This window comes from Mastigoproctus giganteus, chromosome 8 (assembly GCF_048544385.1).
Source record: "Mastigoproctus giganteus isolate SK-2022 chromosome 8, ASM4854438v1, whole genome shotgun sequence".
Taxonomy (NCBI): Eukaryota; Metazoa; Arthropoda; class Arachnida; order Uropygi; family Thelyphonidae; genus Mastigoproctus; species Mastigoproctus giganteus.
The window spans coordinates 162,590,322-162,611,110 of record NC_143582.1 but is presented as its reverse complement, the minus strand read 5'-3'; the positions used below and the strand labels follow the sequence as shown (position 1 = coordinate 162,611,110).

The following is a 20,789-nucleotide window of genomic DNA, read 5'->3' as shown; positions in this document are numbered from 1 at the left end:
GAATCGTGAGTGCATCACTTGGTGGGTTACTAGAGTCTTGAGTCCCTGGTGAGCTCCCATTTACATTATTCTCAAGAGCAAGCAACCCCTTTTTTTCAGTGACTCAACTTCTAGCAATGTACCAAATTTTAACTTTAGATCAGTATGCTCTATACAATGGTGACAAAGAAAAGAATTGCCAGGTGAGCTATGATTATCCACTAGGTCAACCTTGGAATATGTGGCACAGGTTCTGCAAATGATAAAATCATGATTCACCCATAAATCACCATCAGCTATTTCTGTATGAGTCATGATACCCTCTGATGAAGTGTTGAAGGTGGATCTTGTCACAATCATTGTTAAATTTACTAAAAATCAAAGAAAGTAAAAATTATATTTATAATATAATCTTGATATGATTATTGCCAATAATCAGATCAAGGGTATTGCTTTCTTTTACTTCCACTTTAATCTGTTGGTATAGGAAACAGTCATCCACTAAATCTGGTAATCCGCTACTGAGTTAGCGACAAACTCAAATTCTGATTGGTATCTGGAAAGATAAAATCTCCCATGGTAAGGTATTTTGGTATACTCCCCAATCTATCTGTCTTGTATATTTGCTTGTTGTGCTCATCCCAGTCATTTAGCCTATAACATACTCCTCTCATTTTCCCCCCTCAAAACTGAGGAAATAATTGTTTATCACACCAGACTGACTAAATATTACACTGTCAACTTGTTTCAATTGAGTCTCATAGTTTATAATGTGTGCTTCTTAATAGAGAAGGTAACCTCCAGATCCTGTTCTCTTCATATAATGTCTGCATTTGATGACGTGACCAACACTTCAAATTTAGCCGACCGGGCTAGCCAGGTGGGTAAAGTGCCTGCCTGGCAACCCAAAGGTTGCAGGTTCGAATCCCACCTCGGGCTTCGATCAGAGTACTGCAGAAACCTTGGAAGGTGCATTATGGCCGCAGAAGCCGATGCACCAACAACTACCAAAAAAAAAAAAAAAAAAAAAAACTTCAAATTTATTTACTATGTTCCCTTAGCATTGGTGTATTAAGCAAGTATATGTGTATGCTTGTTTGCACTCTTATAACACTTAATAGAACTCTTATCATTGCTTGTCCAATGAGGAACCCCATCAGATTATGATTAAACTGTGTGGCATACAGCAAATTTTTTCCAAGAAAAAATTTGGAGACATTTATTTTGGAGTAGACTGCTCAAGAACCCCCAGTTTATGACTTTATGAAATGTCCAAATATCTCCCACAAGAGGAATGCTGAAATGTCTTCTCCTTGGATAGCGTGAGTAGCTGGAAACAAATATTAATTTTTATGTCGTAGAGAGTATCTCCTTTTCTCTTAAATGTATGTACAGCTGACAACATCACATCCTATCTTTGGACATTTTTACTAAGATGGCAAAGGATGAAAAGCTGCTTAAACATTTTGCATTTGGTGATGAATGCATATTGTATGTCACGATTAAGATGAATGCCCACAATTTGAGTATGTGGGGAAGTAAAAAACCCAATATCATTTTGGAATACATATGGACAGTCCTAAAGTTGACATGTTTTTTTGTTGCAAGTTGCAGAAAGGAGTATGGCCAAGTCTTCTTCTTCAGAGAGAACAGTCACCAGTTCTATGTATTGAAACATACTGGAGAATTATTTGATCCTGCCAATTGTTCAGGATGATCCTTGTAACAATGTGCATCTTTCATCAAGATGGTACTATACCCTCCCTTCACTTCAAGGCAATTTGGATCTCCACTTTCCAGGTCAGTGGGTAGAGTGCATTGGTTTGGTCTAATTCTGTGGTCATCTCACACACTGCACTGTTGGACTGCTGTAATGTAGTTACATTAAGGATCAGATGTATAAGCCCCCCCTTGCCGAATAATGCAGACAATTGGAAGAGAAAAGTCACTGCAGCAATTGACATAGTAATGTTACAGCACATCTGGATGGAAGTTGATTACCATTGTGATGTGTCGCATTATTGCTGGAAGTCATACCAAAATGTTGTAACTGTTACTTCTGCTGCAACTTTGGATTTGTACTAATTTTCTTCCAGTATGATGTTTCTTCTATATAAACATAATAAATATTTGCAAGATACTCACTCAGTGTTTGAAGCTACTTTTGACTTTATACTAATAAGGTACAATAAATCATATAAATGCTTCTCATGGTGTCATTGAGTGTTTAATTCCTAGCTTAGCTTCATCAGAAGAAAACTCTTGATATGCCATTCTATATTTTTTCCAGTTGATGTCTATACTGACCAGCAGTAATAAATTTATTTTTATCAGCAGAGTAGAATGACTTTCCTTTTCATTTCTTACATACATTGTTCAACGTTGAGATTAAATTCAAACCTTTTTAGTTTACAGGAAATAAAAAAATAAAAAAAACTGTTCTTTTGTAGTTAACTTGGATTGTTTATATGTAACTGTTTGTTTAGGATACAGAATTTCCTGGTGTTGTTGCCCGTCCCATAGGAGAATTTCGGAGTACTGCTGATTACCAATATCAGTTGCTTCGCTGTAATGTTGATCTCCTTAAGATTATTCAGCTTGGGTTAACATTTCATGATGAAGACGGCAGGGTACCACCAGAATATTCAACTTGGCAGTTCAACTTTAAATTTAATCTTACGTATGTATTGACATTTTTCCTTGATATTTCTCAATTTTAATTGCTGTAATGATAGTCTTTGCTTTCTGATTAGAAAGAAAACAGAAAGAAAAAGGCATAATAGTTAATTTTATGAAAAGATGATTTCCCTTAAAGCATACTAAAAAGTAGCTGAATACAGGGAAATAAATTTCACTCACTGGAAAAGTAAATATTTCTTGATAGATTTTTTTTTTTTTTATGATACTGTCAATCCATTAAATGTGAAGTATGTATGCAGTCTTGGTTCACGAATTCAATGATACATCAACAGCAGGAGACAACAGAAACTTTTGCCTAAAGGTTTTTGAATAAAAGATGCTCCCATTCAGCTAATATCAAGGGAAGAAAGAAAAAGTTCGGTATGAGCTTCCATAATAAGAGAAGAAAGAACAGATACTAAAGGTTTCTTATCTGTAACAGTCTTAGCTTCACTTTTTGTATGTTTATCCAGGTATTTGTCATTTACTAACTCATGTTATTTAAACACAAAAATATTAACTGTGTTGAATGAAATAATTTTTTCAGCTTTTATGATTTGATGTTTTATATATTTCTGCACTTTCCATTTTCAGAAAGCAAGCAGTACCAAAAATTTATGTTTATATTTACTACTTTCATATAATGGTAGCATTCAAATTTTATAATTAGAAAAAATATATATATTTCCCCAGATAAAAAAAAATATATATTTCCCCACTGATGTTTTGTTGGTTTTCAGCTTATGTATCAATAGTGTATTACTGGTATGCTTTTGTAAGTAATGCTTGTGATTCAATTTCAACCTTTCAGTAGTGCTTGATTTTTTTTCTCACATTGGTTCTGTCAGCAGTTGAATAATTTTGAATTTGAATAATTAGGCATTAGCAAGGGCACATAATGCAAGAAAGCAAGCTTATATAGCCTCAGCCAAAAAAAAAACACTCCCTTCTCATTTCACTCATCCACCCGCTCCAAATGTTTGTCTAGTTCTGCCTTGAATCTGTTTAAGCTATCAACTTCTACAACAACAGATGGAAGTTTGTTCCAGCAATCAACCACCCACTAGCTAAAGGCAAACTTCTGCACATCTATCCTACAACTGTCTTTCCTCAGTTTGAATTTATGCCCTCTCAGGCAATTATTCTGAGCAAGAGGAAGAATCTCATCAGCATTGAGCATGCTCAAACCATTCAGGGCTTTATACACCTGAATCAGGTCACCTCGCAGGTGCCTAGTCTCCAGACACTGTAATTTGCAAAACTTAAGCCTTTCTTCGTAAGAGCAACCCTTTGTTCCCTTCACCAATCTTGTTGCCCTTCTCAGTATTCGTTCCAACAGCTCTACATCCCTAAAATGAGGCCTCTAGACTGTATACAGTACTCAAGGTGTGGCCTGACAATTGCCTTAGACAAGGGGATAATAACCCCCTTATTCCTGTATATCATTGACAAGACACCATGAGCTACTCTTGCAGACCATCTACACTGCTCAGAAAACTTCATATCTGCCTGCACAATTACCCCAGGTCCTTTTCACTCTCTACCTCTATCAGTGTAGTACCACACAGTTGAGGCACTTCCGTAGCCAGGTAGGCAGGAGCAGCAGTGCGTAGCACATGCTTCTTGATTAGACCCGGGTTCGAGCCCGGTCTAAGCCCGTGACATCCGAATATGGAGGATGTTGAAAGGTCAGGGAATGACCACCGCATATCCCTGGAGCAATATGGCCTTAATTGCTAATGCTCCTTAGAACCAAATAACAACAACAAAAACCACACAGTTGATACGTTACTCTGGGGTTACTGCTACCCATATGCAGTACTTTATATTTGTCAATGTTAAACTTCAGTCCATCTCTCAACCCATCTACTCAACTTTTCTAGATCCTGTTGCAGCAGTTAATGAATACAGAAAACAACAATGGACCCAACACTGAACCCTGGGGGACTCCACTAGTAACATTAGTCCATGAAGAGAAGTGTCCATTGATTACCACTCTCTGTCTTCTCCCACTCAACCATCCCTTTATCCATAGCAGCAATTTGCCTCCAAAGCCACACTGCTCCAATTTGTGCAGCAGTCTTCCATGTGCAACAGTATAAAAAGCCTTTCTAAGATCCAAATACAGTAGACTGTCGATTTTCTGGGATGGATGGTAAAAAGAAATTCCCCGGATAATCGATTTCTCGGTTAATCCAAAAATACAGTAAGTCCCCGACATATGTGAGAGATACATTTCAGGACATCTTACGTAAATCGAGTTTTATGTAACTCTGGAATAACTAATAAAATATTGCTGCTATATCCCTAATATGCCAAAATTACAAAAACCACATAATGTCCTCAGAAGAATGAAGAAAAATAGTTATATATTTTTAATTAGTTCAATTAAAAACTTTATCTGGGGTTAGCGGTTAAGTAGCTGGAGTGGCACATAAGAAAAGAAAACATACAAGGAAGGAAGAAAAAACGTATGTTATTGTACTGTAAAAACTGATATGTATTTCGTAGTCTTGGTTATTATAGTTGACCTTTGTTGGTGCTAATCGGTTTGCCGCTTCTCGCATTCTCTCTTTCTCCTTTATTTTGTTCACTGTTACCACTGACAAATCTGAATTCCGTGCGATACTCGTTAGTTTGGCCATTTTCATACATCGTTATTATATTAATTTTCTGATCCGACTCGATCGCTTTTCTTTTCTTGATAAATTTACTAGTACTGCTGTCACTTATTCTCTTAGTCGGCACAATGATAATGGTCAAAATTAAATTTTCTGAAAAGAACAAGGTTATCACCCCATGCGAGCTCACATTTTACTAAAGCACATTTCTGGAGGTCACTGCCAAAAAACAATAAAAACAATTTGCACTTTCCAGTTTATTGGTCTTATCTGAAGTGTAACCAATTATAAACGGGTGGTAAACTCGATCTTATTGCATTTGCTATAGTGCAAATAGCCGGAATTCTGTGGGGTTTTACGTTATTATAGTGAAACGTGTGTCCCCTTCACTGAAAGCTTCAGTCATACAAGTTCAAATCTACATAAGTCGGGGACTTACTGTATCGAAAAATGCTCAGCAATCTACGTAAAATGTATGGCAATAGATAAAAAACTTGCCAATCATATATGTTTTACGATGTCGATTTTAAATCTAATAGCTTCCCTTTATTTTTTACAATGTCGCATATGGTTTGGTCACCAACATTATAATGGTTCATTAGAGATTTAACGGATGCACTGTTTTCAAAATTTTGAATAATTTCAAGTTTATGTTTAATTGAAAGCACAACTCTTGGGTTTGCCCATCAGTTTCGCAGTTTCTAAACAAAAAAAAAAGAAAAGAAAAAAGTTACTATAAAAAAAAAATCCAACATCTCTGATGTAAATAACGAAACAAAATTTGTACTTTTGTGGTACGACGGAACACAACAATCAACACGATGCATTAAATCAAACTAAACATTTGATTTTTTTTTTTTTTTTTGAGCAGTGGGTTTGAAGACAGTGGAAATTGCAAGATAATAGGATAATAGGTACACTAATCTCCTAATGACGACTTATAATACCGTTTCTTGTCGCTTATTTGCGACTTCCAAAATATCTGTTTATACATATTCCAGGTATTACTTGAATTTTATGATTTCTGGTTGATTTTTTTTTTTAAGTCTTGAAGTGTCCCGGTAAATCGAGAGTCTGCTGTATATGATATCAAAATTATTCTTTGCATCCAGGTCCTTTGTGACTACATCATAGTATCCAATCAAATTGGTCAGACAAGACTTCCCCTTAACAAACCCATGCTGTGTCGGCGCTATAATTGAAGTCTTGTCTAGATGATCCTGTAATGCTTCTTTAACCAGTGCCTCCATTAATTTCCCTGGAACAGAAGTTAAACTAACAGGTCTGTAATTACCTGTCTCCCTCTGTGATCCTCCTTTGTGGATTGGGGTCACATTTGCACATTTCCAGTCCATGGGTACCTCACCCGAGTCCAAGGAATCTGTCATAATTATGGCTAAAGGCTTTCCTCCTTTGCATAATTATGGCTTCCCTCCTTTGCATAATTATGGCTTCCCTCCTTTGCTGCCTCCTTTAATATAACCGGATAGATTCCATCCACCCCAGGTGCCTTTCATATGTTTATCTTCAACAATTTCTCCTTCACTTTACTCTCAGTTATTACAAGATTATCTAGCTTACTGCCAGAGTTTAATACACCTCTGGCATTCCCCTCCCTGAATAACTCCTCATGTGTGAATGTAGATGCAAAATATTCATTTAGTTTGTTAGCTACCTGATCAGTATCATCAACAGTTGAACCATCGATATCAAGTGGACCAATCTGATTCATCCCCTTCATTCTAGAGTTTACATAAGTAAAGAACTCTTTGCTGTTTTTTCTTTGCATCCTTTGTCAAAGATTTCTAAGTACAGCCATTAAGTACAGCCAGGCCTCGCATAACGCGAGTCCAATTAACGCGATTTTCATTTAACGCTATTCGAAAAATTATACCACTTTTCACCTTACACAATGCAAATTTCCAGTTTATGCGATAGTTGAAAATGATTTGAATCGCCCGTTAAGATTACCGCGAGTTGTATGGGCAATAAACAAACGTTTGCCTGCTGCCCACCTCGGTGTGTTCCATCAATCATCGGAAGAAGACGTGTTACTTGTTTGTCTCCTGCTGATAAAGTCAATGCACACTTGCATAAAAATTCAAATTTTTAAATGAGTCAGATGAAAATATTACCACGAAGGAGATAACAGTAAAAGAATTAGATAATCTTTCGTATCGCATAGAACCTCAAACAAAAGGTTTGAGGTTCTCTTCGATATTATTTCGCCAAGGCACAGAGAAGATTGTTGTTGGCTATCGGAAATTGATTGATGAAAAGAGAAAGTCAAAACTGTTCAGATATTTCCGCAACAGTCATTTCTTCATTGTGTATTTTATGTCAGAGGTTCCCAAACTTTCTCGGGTCATGGCACCCTTAGTGTCTCAGTAATTTTTTCAAGGACCCAGACCAAAAGAAATACCTAACAGTTCCGTTTAGTAGTTAGGTCCAAACAACTTAATAAGAAATGCTGAAACTGTGAACTACCTCAAGCTAGTAGTTCGCGCGGTGTCCAACAGATGTCGAGTATCGCTGTTTCCCTCGAAAATTTAAAATATTCCACGGCGCACAGTTTGGGAACTGTTGTTTTATGCAATAAACATTTAATTCCATAATTATTTTCATTATCTTTTACATTGTATACAGTTAAAAAGTTATTTAAAAGGTATTTTTAAAATTCTTTATGGACATTCCAGAAGGTCAAGGACCAATTATAATTTTTCCTATTGATTATTATATTCGATTAACGCGTTTCCGTTTTGCGCGATGCGCTCGCTGGACGAATTAATCGTGTTAATCGAGGCCAGCCTGTACATCTCATATTGTGAATGAGTTGCTATGATATTACACTACCTCGAATAAGTAATGCTTTACCATAGAAGAAGACTATTGTTACTTATTCTCAGTGGATACCATCATCCATACGGCACCATTTTGGAGCTTATTGGCTCATTAGTGGGTGGGCGGGTACCCTGGTGCTGCAATGATGACAACCCAGTTGCGAAGTATAACTCCACAATATGAGAAATGCCTGAATATGCCTGTGTGGAGTAATTTATATTACAGAATAGTTTAGGGCTAAAGCCTCAGATTACATAGGGAGTTATAGAAATGATGCAATTGCACTAACTTGTATGTCAGTTTACTCCCTACGTAACCTGAGGCTTTAGCCCTAAACTATTCTATAATCTAAATTACTCCACACCATCAGGCATCTGTCATATTGTGGAGTTATACTTCGCAACTGGGTTGTCATCATTGCAACACCAAGGTACCTGCCCACCCACTGTTGAGGAGCCAATAAGCTCCGAAAGGTGCCATATGGGTAATGGTATCCACTGAGAATAAGTAACATTTATAACTACTTAAGTAGTTGGCTACATACAGAAATGATGCAGTTGCACTAACTTGTACGTCTGTTTACCAGGTTAATTATAATTTATGGAGAGAGAGAGAGAGAGAGGGTTGTCATATTTTTCTACATCATAAGAATAAGTTTCTAATGGTCAAACATCATTCTCCAGTTAAAAGTATATCTTTGCTTATAAATTATGCTAATTTTCAGTTTTATATAATGTTATTCTATTTACCTCCACCTGTCAGTATGATAACTTATTGATTTCATTTTGCATAATTGCAGATTTTAATAATGCTTACTAGGGGGCTTTACCCCCTGCTCTCTTTGTTTGCCCATCCCATTGCACCCTTTGCTATGTAAAATGTAGAGGTATATGGAGTAAGTCAAATATTTTCTACATAAAAGACATACCTGTTGATACACACTGATCGATATCTAATCAGGAAATGACCTATGTAATTATTTACCTGTGCATTTGTAGTGCTCGGCATTCTCAAGGTCGAATAACTATCACTATGTAATTATTTACCTGCAGGTCACTTAAGAAAAGGCCTTTTGCTTCTGGTTCCATAATGCATGAGGAATATTGTTGCATCCAAAAGAGCAGGACTAAAATATTTACAAATACTGTATACAGTATTCATTAATATAAAAAAAAAAACGTTGCAATGGAACATCAAAAATTAGACAGGAAGCACCGAGCACAAGGTTGGTGAACGTTATGGAGGCAGTTGTCAATAATTAATTGCATTGCAGTGACGTAATTGCCTCGCCCTCTTCTCCCATTGACTTGAATAAATATCACTCGGAGGAAAACTTTTAATGTTTTCCTCCGAGTGATATTTTCAGAGAGATGACTCTGAGTATATGCCTAATTCTATTTCTTTTATGTTTTGTAAAGTTTGGGATAGCAATAACCTAAACCAGATATGTCCCTTTGCTACTAGGAATTTGTCTTATCTAGATTTAGTTTTCATTCAGAGTTCTATTTTATTCGAGGTGATCGAGGTCTTGAACGATCAGACCAATTACACTGGTCAACACGTAAAATGTTACGAAACCGAAAATATCCAATCCTACCTAATTTCATGCTGCTGAACATGAAAATCACGTTAAAATTTGTCAATTGACTCTTGTTTCCGAATTACAATTGGGGTCTCGTATTAGCGAGTAAATTATGAACTACAACTCTTGGCAAAACTCATGGCAGCACCGCAGTTTTAGTACCACCACACTAATATCATGTGATCGGCAACTGTCACCTCACTCTGCATCATGTGATAAGTTGTCACCTCAAATGTGTCTTCAATTCTGTTGTAGTAATCCTTGAATATGACTAGATAATTGGTGATTTCATCTCAGTTAACAATTCTCTGTGAGATTCCTACTTTTTGTTCAGTATTTGTGTCATGTAAGATTAATGTGCCCCTTTTTCTATCGCCAGGTGTCACTTGGTGAAGTTCTGTAGCTGCTGCAAACGAATAAGTTTTCCTTGAAATTTTATCATATTTTTGATTAGTTAATGTATTAATTTGTGTTTTACGAATAGATTAAATAGGATTATGATTAAAGAGGCCTGTGTGCTCTGGATTCATTATTAAAACTAAAATTATTGTAACACAGAGCAAAAACGGATACAAAAATAGATTGTGACAAGTTTAATAATAGGAAATATACATATATTAGAATTTTGTTTGTATGTATCTAATCTAATATATGTATATTTCCGATTATTAAACTTGTCACAATCTATTTTTGTATCCGTTTTCTCTCTGTGTTACAGTAATTTTAGTTTTAATTTTAAGATTAAATAGGCTTAGTAGCATTTGTTAGCTTATTTTTTAAATTTAGCTAGTGATTTTTTAAGTTACAACCTGCTACTCGTATCACTATCATGCTGGTGTTTTGGCGGGAATATTGTAGTGTAACCAGTAGCTCAGAAGTATAGTACTGTTTAAATTGTAATAAGTATTTTGAAGGTTTTATCACATTTGTGCATATATCTTTTGCATTTTATCGTATTTTTGATTAGTTAACATATTAATGGGTGTTTTACAAATAGATTAAATAGGCTTAGTAGTGTTCAACGTATTTTTTAAATTTAGCTAGTGACTTTGTAAGTAAGTTACAACTCTCCACTTGTACCGCTATCGTATTGGTGTTTTGGCTGGAATATCATGGCATAACCAGTAGCACAGAAGAATAGTAGGGTTTTAATTGTAATAAATAAGCATTTTGAAGGTTTTAATCACTTTTTGGGCATATATCTTTTGTATTTTGCTAAGGCTATAAATAATTTAACATTGTGATCATTATGGAATAGCATAACTTGATAACATATATCTTGAACTTGATAGCTAAGGTATAACGTAAAAATGGTGCTTTTTTGGATGGTACACAACAATATAGCAGTACATTTCGAAATTTGTAATATTCAGTAAATTTTTTTTCAAATAAGTTTCAAGATATTTAACTAAATTTGCATTTTTAATATATTTTTAAAACTTTATAACCATTTTTAGAACTTTAAATTATTCAGTCAAACATCTAACAAACTCTTTTATAGCAAATTTTTTGAATTCTCCTTGGTAATTACATTTAAAACAGTTTCCGTTGAGTGAAGAAAATTTTCATATAACAAACAGATTAGGAGAGACTCGGTATACACTATTCGCACTTCTGGTCTTCAGGCAATTAGTGCTGCTGCACTAATTAAAGAGAGCTAGAGGGATTACCATTCTGCACCTTTTACACTCTTTAAATCTATCCAGCCACCTGTCCCACATACCAAGAAGTCGCACTGGTCAACAACAAGCAGATCAAGGGGTATTCCCGATGCGGACAATGGGCTCTGGTCAACCTTCTACTATAAGTGCCCTGTTTGAGAATTAGGAGAGAGTGATTTTCTTTTACCCCGACAAATAATCATCTGTTGTTTCGTGGAAGTGCGTCATGCATATTTTTTCATAAACAGGCTTGAGCTTGGACTTTCCGGGCCAGGATATAGATCTGTCTGTACAGGATGAATACAAAATAGAAATTGTTGTACAACTTTTTCATGAAAGAGAAACAGTTTTGGGACAATATATTACAGAAATGCTGCCAAAGCTGCTAAAAATCTACAATTTCAAGGAGTTTCACTCCATGGGACAGATCACAGCTTCTCCAATCGATCCAGAAGCTTTCTGCAGAAATTTGAAACAGTCAGTAGAAAGCATGCTGTTTGATAGTAAAAATGCTGATTTGGCAGCGGCAACTTGAGTACTTGATAGAAAACATTGGCCTGAAGATATTAACTCTCAAGTGACATTTGGTTAGAATGAAGTTAGAAAATTGTTAATTATGCTAATTATGCTTCAGTTAAATAAAAGAGATACAATTCGTGGATTTCAGGAATACCTAATTGAAAGACGGTTTCGGAAGAAATGAAGCATTTGATGAGCGCTCTGAGTATGATTTCAATTTCATCAAGTGAATGTGAACGAGGATTTTCACAAATGAATCTGATCGCGAGCCCTACCAGAGCTTTGTTGATGGCAAAAATAATTTCTTCGCTTCTATTTCTTAAATTGTAGGCCCACTGCTGACATGCTTTGATCCAGCAAAATATGTCGATTCAGGACTTCTTTGGAAATGTCATTCAGCAACAGACACAAACAGTAACAAAAGAAGTCGGCATAGTGTGTCGGATGAGAACTTAATAAAAATTTGAAATTTTTTTATAAAAACTTTATTATGAAATTATTTTTTACTTATTTTGCTTATTTTTACTTTTTTTACTCACATTTTACTTATTTTTTTATTTATGCTTAATAAAAACTGTGTGTTACGTAATTTGTTGATCTTATTCCAAAACATTACTACTGAAGTAACAATGTCAGGAAATAATTTTTTAGTTTACTTTTCATATCCTTTTAATTTTCAAATTTTCCTAATAGCAAAGAATGAGTACCAGCACCCATTTTTTTACAAAAAAAGCACTGCGTAAAACTATATAGCGAAATACATATTACTGCATTGGCTTAGTCAAGTATAGTATAGTAAATTAATCGATTAAATTTATTGACCTTATTAATTTTCATTGTTAATTAAATCATATTTAAATGGAAATCATGCCCCCAGACTAGAGCAGCAAAGCAACATGCACAAAGTGGTGGGAGTGCTGTGGCTCGAGGGAGAACTGAAGGGGGCAATTCTACGCATCACAGCCTAAAAAAATGTGCAACTTGTGAAATGTTCGCAGATTTCTGGAACGGAACATGGTATTGCTAAGGGGGATGTCTTTATGTGTGCTCAATGTAAGCAGTGTGAAAAAGTTAGGTGCCACCTCAGCATTGTTATGGGCCTTTACGAGAGCTTGAAGACCAGGTTAGATGTCCTCAAAGGACTTAAATTGGGGAACCCATCAAGATGTCAGCTGCCCACATCAATGCCAGAGCTTGCACTTGATCATCAGGCAACACAGAGCAGCAACCTTCAGGGCAGAATGCGCTGGTCTCACAGAAGCTAGTTATTATTATCTATTGTCAGGGAGACGGAAATATATTATGCAAAAAGGATGGGTGGAATAGGACCAGGGTATGTCTGCAGGGGCAAAAGTTGATGACGTTGTAGAGCAGATATCATCTTTTAAGGGCACAGAGGGTGATATTGTTGTACACATTGGTACTAATGACATTAAGAGTCGAAGATCTGCGGACTTACTTAACAAGTACAAGTCAGTGTTGAATAAAAGTCGCGAGTTAGGGTTAAATTTGAAAGTGGCTGCGATTCTGCTCAGAAATGATAAGAGGAAGTATATGATGAAAATCTTGTCAATAAATTTGGCCCTGGAGAGATTGTGCAAGGCTCGTGGGGTAGAATTTTTTTCAGCGTGGTCTGTGCTTGTTAACAAGAGAGATTGTTTCTACAGGCATGGGATACACTTAAATAGAAATGGTGCAAGAATATTTGCTGATACTATCGAGGCAGTGTTAGGTCGGTCGGAAAACTGCTAGCTTGGGGGGATTCACAGACTATTAGATTAACGGTAGCCACAGGCAGAGGTGAAATGATTCTTGCACTGCTTCTATTCGAATGAGCAGCAGTCTGGAAAGCGAGGTACTGGTGATTTCAAGGGCTGCTGGGAGTCATCATGGAACAAGTAAATACATGGGTTGTGTTAGGATAACTAAGAGTAAGAATAGGTGGACATATTCCTGCATGTACACCAATTCTAAGAGATAGTAAATAAATTTCATGAATTTGTGGTGCTGGTGAAGACACCAAAGGCAGACATTGTTGGGGTATTAGAAAAATGGTGTCACAAAGAGGTAAGGAATGCAGAATTGGAATTTGGGGAGTAATGTATACAGAAAGGATAGACAGGATAGAAATGGAGGAGAGGTGATGCTGTTAGTTAAGAAACACATAAAATCTAAGGAAGTGCATCCAGTTGACAGTGCAGTGTTGAGTCAGTTTGGTGTAATATAAACACTGGGAAAACCAAGTTGACGGTAGGAGTGTGTTATAGGCCTAATGACTCTGATGAGTAATACCCTTGATTTGATTATCAGCAATGATTTTTCATGCATTAAGAATCTGCAGATAAAGGAACCACTAGGTGACAGTGATTACAGTGTACTGATGTAACTACCATCAAGGGAAGCATTTCTGCTTTCATAAAGCTAACTACTGTGGTCTCAGAGATTTTTTAATTTCATAAAGTCGGATCAAGTGATGATGTTAACAAGAGAAAATATGGGAAGCATTCAAGGAATTAATCTTGGAAGCTACTAGGCTTTTCATAGCAACTAAGAAATACTGTTCATGGTTTGGGACCAAATGGATGTCAGATGAATTAATGAGACTCGTGGCAGAGAACAAAAATGCACGGGATGTATATAAATTAACAGGAGACACAGATGACTATGGTAGATATAAGATAGTCTGTAATCAAGTTACAACGGATGTTAGGCAAGCAAAGGCAGATTACAAGAAATCTTTGGCATACAATGCAAAGAAAAACAGTAAAAGACTTATTTACTTATTTAAACCCTTGAAGGAAGGGAATGATTCAGATTGATCCACTTGACATTGACGGTTCGATTCTTGAACCTGCTGAGGTAACTGACAAACTGAATAAGTATTTTGCATCTATTTTAACACATGAGGTCTGTATGGAAGGAGGAGGCTAGAAGCTTATCAAACTCTGGCAGGGAGCTAAGTTATTTTGTAATAATAAAAAGAGGAGAAACTTTTGAAATTGAACATAAGAAAGGCACCTGGGGTGGAGGGGATCTGTCCAGTTGTATTAAAGGAAGTAAGCAAACCCTCAGCCATAATTAAGAAAGCTTCCTTGGATTTGTGGGAGGTCCCCATCGAATGGTGATGTGCAAATGTGTCCCCAATTCACAAAGGAGGGGATCGAAGGGTGACACGAGTAATAACAGACTTGTTAGTCTAACTGCTGTTCCAGGGAAAATAATGGAATCACTGGTTAAAGAAGCCATGCAGGATCATCTTGGCCCCCTTATCTCCGGTCTTCAGCACAGCTGCTAGCAAACCGTAACCGGCTAGTAATAACCGACAGATTCCTGCCAAAGCAAATGCTGCCCTCACTGCAAGCCATCGACGGGGACCTCCAAGAAGTGGTCAATAATAAAAAATACAGGAAGGGTATCCTCGTCGAACTGAAAATGTAAAACTGTGCTTTGTTAATAATCTGATTTATCTTTTTTTCTCATGTGTATCTCTTTTGTAAATATGTTTTGTTAACCCCTGGCACCACCATGCCGTGACGGGACTATCTATCATTGTCTATCATTGTATGTCTATCATTGCTGCAATTAAAGATTCTATTCTATTCTATTCTAGACTGCATTATAGTTCAGACACAGCATGGGTTTGGGAAGGGGCAGTCTTGTCTGAGAAATTTGATTGGATACTATGATGTGGTCACAAGGAACTGGATGCAAAAAATAATTTTGATATCGTATACTTGGATTTTTGGAAAGCATTTGATACTGTATTACATGGAAGACTATTATGAATCAACAGGGCTTAAACTTTATTTTTTGGAAGCTTCTTTTCCAACTCTCCTTGTCCAACTCGCTAATAATTCATGGGGAAAGCGATGTCAATTTTGCAAAACATTGTCATAAAGTTAGATTTTGGAGGTCTAAATGGGCTAATAATTAAGGATCAATTTTTTTTTTTTTTTTGGTCTTGTGGCTGGAATTTTGAGTTAAATTTAGGGGTATAATAATTGGGTAAGGGGTGGGGGGTTATTCTCTACATTCCTTAAGTTGGACTAGAACTTTTCGGGGCATCATGTTCACAGGAAGAGAGTTACTCACAATTAATCCGAAACTTTTTTTTTCCTTTCCTTATGTTGTAGTATTTGTTCTTCACGCATGCGTATAAGTGACCAATCGTCGGACAATAGGAATGGCCTACGGATATTGATTGAAGTTTCATGTAGTTTCATCTCTAAGGTTTCTGCAATGAGTAGTTTGTAGTAGTTGTGTTGAATATTTATAATTTTTGTTTCAGTAAAGCCGAATGTATGTCGTTCATTTATTGCGTGGAATATTCTATTCCAAGAAAAAATATACAGACAGATTTTTGGCCTCCCAATGGGCTTAAACATTAGCGGACTCATTGCCGAACTATACTTAGACAAATTAGAAAAGATCAATCTTGATCCATTTATACCACAGATCACATATTACGGAAGATATCTGGACGACATCCTAATCATCACAGACCATTCGACCATAAACAATATTCTACAGGTTTTTAATAACATCCATCAGAGACTAAAATTTGAATTAGAAACTGAAGCAGAATCCCACTCCATAAATTTCCTTAATTTTACTATACACAGATTAGACCAAAAACTAAATTTCAGCATATATAGAAAACCCACTAATAAAGGGATGCTTCTACACTTCCACAGTTACCACCCCCAACCATACAAAAAATCGGTCATGCTGAACCAATTTCAAAATGCCTATAAATATTCTTCCACCCAGATTTCTCTAACCACTGAAATAAATGAACTAACTAGAAGATTCTCAAATAGGGGTTACCCTCTAACCTATATAAACAAGGTCAAAACAATAGCCCGTGATAAAATAAATAACAACAACCTCGCAACAAACATAGCAAAAAAATCCGACAAGACCAAAAAAATATATTTCATCACCATCCCATATATTGAGCACTGGTACAATAAACTTAACCAAATATGCAAGGGAACCGACATGAAAATCATAGCAAAACCCATGAACAAACTATACACATTCTTCAGAAATCGGCCTTCAAACACCACATTCCAGTCACAGCATGACCTCGTATACAGTATACCATGCAAAAATTGTGACGCTGTCTACGTAGGATCCACCATGGGAGTGGCACAGCTTCGAGCAAAACAACACGAAGCTTCGGTGCGGGCGGGTCGTTCAAATGCATCGGAACTTTCGTTCCACGCAATAAATGAACGACATACATTCGGCTTTACTGAAACAAAAATTATAAATATTCAACACAACTACTACAAACTACTCATTGCAGAAACCTTAGAGATGAAACTGCATGAAACTTCAATCAATATCCGTAGGCCATTCCTATTGTCCGACGATTGGTCACTTATACGCATGCGTGAAGAACAAATACTACAACATAAGGAAAGGAAAAAAAAAGTTTCGGATTAATTGTGAGTAACTCTCTTCCTGTGAACATGATGCCCCGAAAAGTTCTAGTCCAACTTAAGGAATGTAGAGAATAACCCCCCACCCCCGCCCCTTACCCAATTATTATACCCCTAAATTTAACTCAAAATTCCAGCCACAGGACCAAAAAAAAAAAAAAATTGATCCTTAATTATTAGCCCATTTAGACCTCCAAAATCTAACTTTATGACAATGTTTTGCAAAATTGACATCGCCTTCCCCATGAATTATTAGCGAGTTGGACAAGGAGAGTTGGAAAAGAAGCTTCCTATATCAAAAAATAAAGGTAAGCCCTGTTGATTCATAATATAATAGAATATAGGAATTATCGAGCACGTAATAGCTCTCTAGTATCAAATGGAAGACTATTGTACAGATTGGAGCAGTATGGCATTAAGGCAAGTTGCTACAAAGGATAAAAGGATGGTTGAGTGGGAGAAGACAGAGAGTGGTTATCGATGGACTTCTGTTCCAGGGAAAATAATGGAGTCACTGCTCTTCGTGGACTAATGTTATTAGTGGAGTCCCCCAGGGTTCAGTGTTCGGCCCATTATTGATGAAGGTATAGCAGGGTTAATGTCTAAGTTTGCAGACAATATGGAGGTTGGCAAGGTTGTTAATGAAAGTAATGATAGTATGCGACTGCAGCAGGATTTGGAAAAGTTTAGCAGATGGGCTGACAGGTGGTGGCAACTGAAGTTTAACATTGACAAATGTAAAGTACTGCATATGGGTAGCAATAACCCCAGAGTAACGCATCAACTGTGTGCTACTACACTCAGGGTAGTTGAGAATGAAAAGGGCCCGGGAGTAACCGTGCAGTCTGATATGAAGTTTTCTTAGCATTGCAGACAGGCTGCAACAGTAGCTTGTGATGTCTTGTCAATGATATACAGGAATTTTGCTAGCAGGGATAAGGAGGAGATTGTCCCCTTGTATAAGACAATGGTCAGGCAACACCTGGAGTACTGGATACAGGTCTGGAGGCCTCATTTTAGGAAAGATGGAGAGCTCCTGAAACGAGTGCACAGAAGGGCAGCGAGATTGGTGAATGGAACAAAGGGTTGGTGTTACCAAGAAAGGCTTAAGTTTTGCAAATTTCTACTTGTAGAGACTGGGACAGGGAGCTAAGTGATTTTGTAATAACTGAGAGTAAAGTAGAGGAGAAACTTGCAAGGTGATCTAATTGAGGTGTATAAGGCCTTGAATGGTTTGAGCAATCTCAGTGCTAATGGGATTCTTCCTCTTGCTCAGTTTACTTACCTGAGGGACATAAATTCAAATTGAGGACCACCGTTTCATCCAAACCTTTATCCTTCTGAACCACATAAGATGGGCTTAATGAAAAGGATCTCAAACTGCTGAAGAATAAGGCAAAGCTTTTGGCCTTGAGGCTGCAACAGTGGAATCTTCTAGATCATTCTGTGAAAATGACAGTATTTTGTACTCAAAATAAAGACTGATAAATTCTATCAAACAGAAAGTGAACTCACTATTTGTAAGGATGTTGATGGTCTAATGGCAGCAATGAACACGAAGCACATTCCCGAAGAATGGTGACTATTTATAGATGCTTCTAAGGTTAGCCTTAAGGCTGTGTATTACACAATGGAAATATGCTACCTTCAATACCTCTTGCGGCCGACCGGGCTAGCCGGGTGCCTGGCAAACCAAAGGTCGCGGGTTCGAATCCCGCCTCGGGCTTGGATCAAAGTACTGCAAAAACCTTGGGAGGTGCATTATGGCCACAGAAGCTGATGCGCCAACAACTACCAAAAAAAAAAAAAAAAAAAAAAAAAAAACCCTCTTGTGTATGCTGTCCACAAAAAAGAAACATACACAAACATGGAGAACTGTACACTTAACAGAAGTATGAGTGGCATATATGTGGTGATTTAAAGGTAATTACCATTTTATTAGAACTACAAAAGGGTTACACTAAATATTGTTGCTTTCTCTGTGAGTAGGATAGTTGTGCCTAGGATATGCACTACGAGAAGAGCATTTGGCCTCAACAAAAATCATTAACAGCTGGAATAAAGAATGTAGCATTTGAACCTCTGGTAGATCCAAATGAAGTTTTACTTCCACCACTCCACATCAAACTGGAGCTCGTGAAAAATTTCATGAAGGCTTTTGGAAGTGAACGGTCCTGCATTCACATACTTGCAAGAGAAATTCCCACGGCTTAGTACAGAGAAGATTAAGGCAGGCATTTTGATTGATCTACAAATAAGGCAACTTTTCAAAGACAAACAGTTTGAATGTGTTCTTAGTGATAGCGAGAAATCATCATGGAAAGCCTTTCAAAATGTTTCAGCTGGTTTTCTAGAAAATGTTAAAGCCAGCAACTACAGGCAGCTTATGGAAGATCTCATTACTGCTTACGAAAAACTGGGGTGCAACATGTCATTGAAGATGTATTTCTTGCACTCACACCTGGATATCTTCCCACCAAAGTGTGGTGCCGCCAGTGATGAACATGGTGAGTGCCTCCATCAAAACATCGCAGCAATGGAACAAAGATACAGAAGCAAATGGAGTGCTGCCACGTTATCAGATTATTGTTGGATGGTGAAAAGGGATGCTCGCAAAGCTGAATACAAGCAAAAAGGTCCTGTGTTTGATACAGGTATGTTTTTAGCTACCTCTTACTACCATATAAATAAAAAATACCCTGTATAAATATAAAAAACTACTTTTTACGAAAACAAGAGCCAATCTGCCATTTTAAACACTATTTCAGTGTTTAGCACCCCGAAATCTATAAAATAAACTACTTTCATGCTCGTAACAAGATATGACACAAAATTTGTTCAGTGTTATAATATTGTACCTTGTTCGTGATCCTGTCTTTACTGCAGTCAGGCACGTTTAATTTTGCGTAAAACAGGCTGATTGGTTTTTATTAAGTAAATGTTTTTCCAAAGTGAACTGGAGTAGAATGAGCGAGTTTCATCTTGTCAATCCATTCATGGATAACCTGTGTGAAACTCTGTTTAAAGGGCATTTGTTATTTTGTGCCAACGGGATAGTACAATTCTAATTGGACAAGCTATCCTCATCAATGGATATCTCCTAGACTGATTTTGTTAATTTGCCATAAGCTTGCCTAAATATTTTATTACCATTCTTCAAAGGTACACCTTGTTTTCTGGTATGTGTTTAATAGAAAGGAAGCATAGACATTAGGGAAGAACCAAGTGGAATGTTGTTTGTTGATGTAGGTTACCTCAAGGAGGAAAAGTTTAGTAGTTGCACTAGTTGTGGAGTTATTCCAGCAGGTTTGCCATAAGGTTATCAGTTCTAGCCACACATGTTTATGTTCCTGTTTGATATTGGTATTGGTATGGGCGTGAATAGCAAGGAATTCTACTTTGTTATTCTTCTTAACGGCATGAGAGATTCCAATAAAAGCAACATGTAGGTCCAAGGGGA

The 20,789-nt window shown here is 36.9% G+C and overlaps 1 protein-coding gene across 5 annotated transcripts in view; it reads left to right on the top strand.

Annotated features, from left to right (window-relative positions):
* The window catches only part of LOC150081971 (CCR4-NOT transcription complex subunit 7-like), a 180,867-nt gene that overhangs the window by 62,878 nt on the left and 97,200 nt on the right, over nucleotides 1-20,789 (top strand). For all 5 annotated transcript variants that reach the window (XM_090379867.1, XM_090379865.1, XM_090379870.1 and 2 more), the window contains one exon: nucleotides 2,466-2,659. In XM_090379867.1, the coding sequence (XP_090235993.1) occupies nucleotides 2,466-2,659 (194 nt within the window). The remainder of the gene's footprint in view (nucleotides 1-2,465; nucleotides 2,660-20,789) is intronic.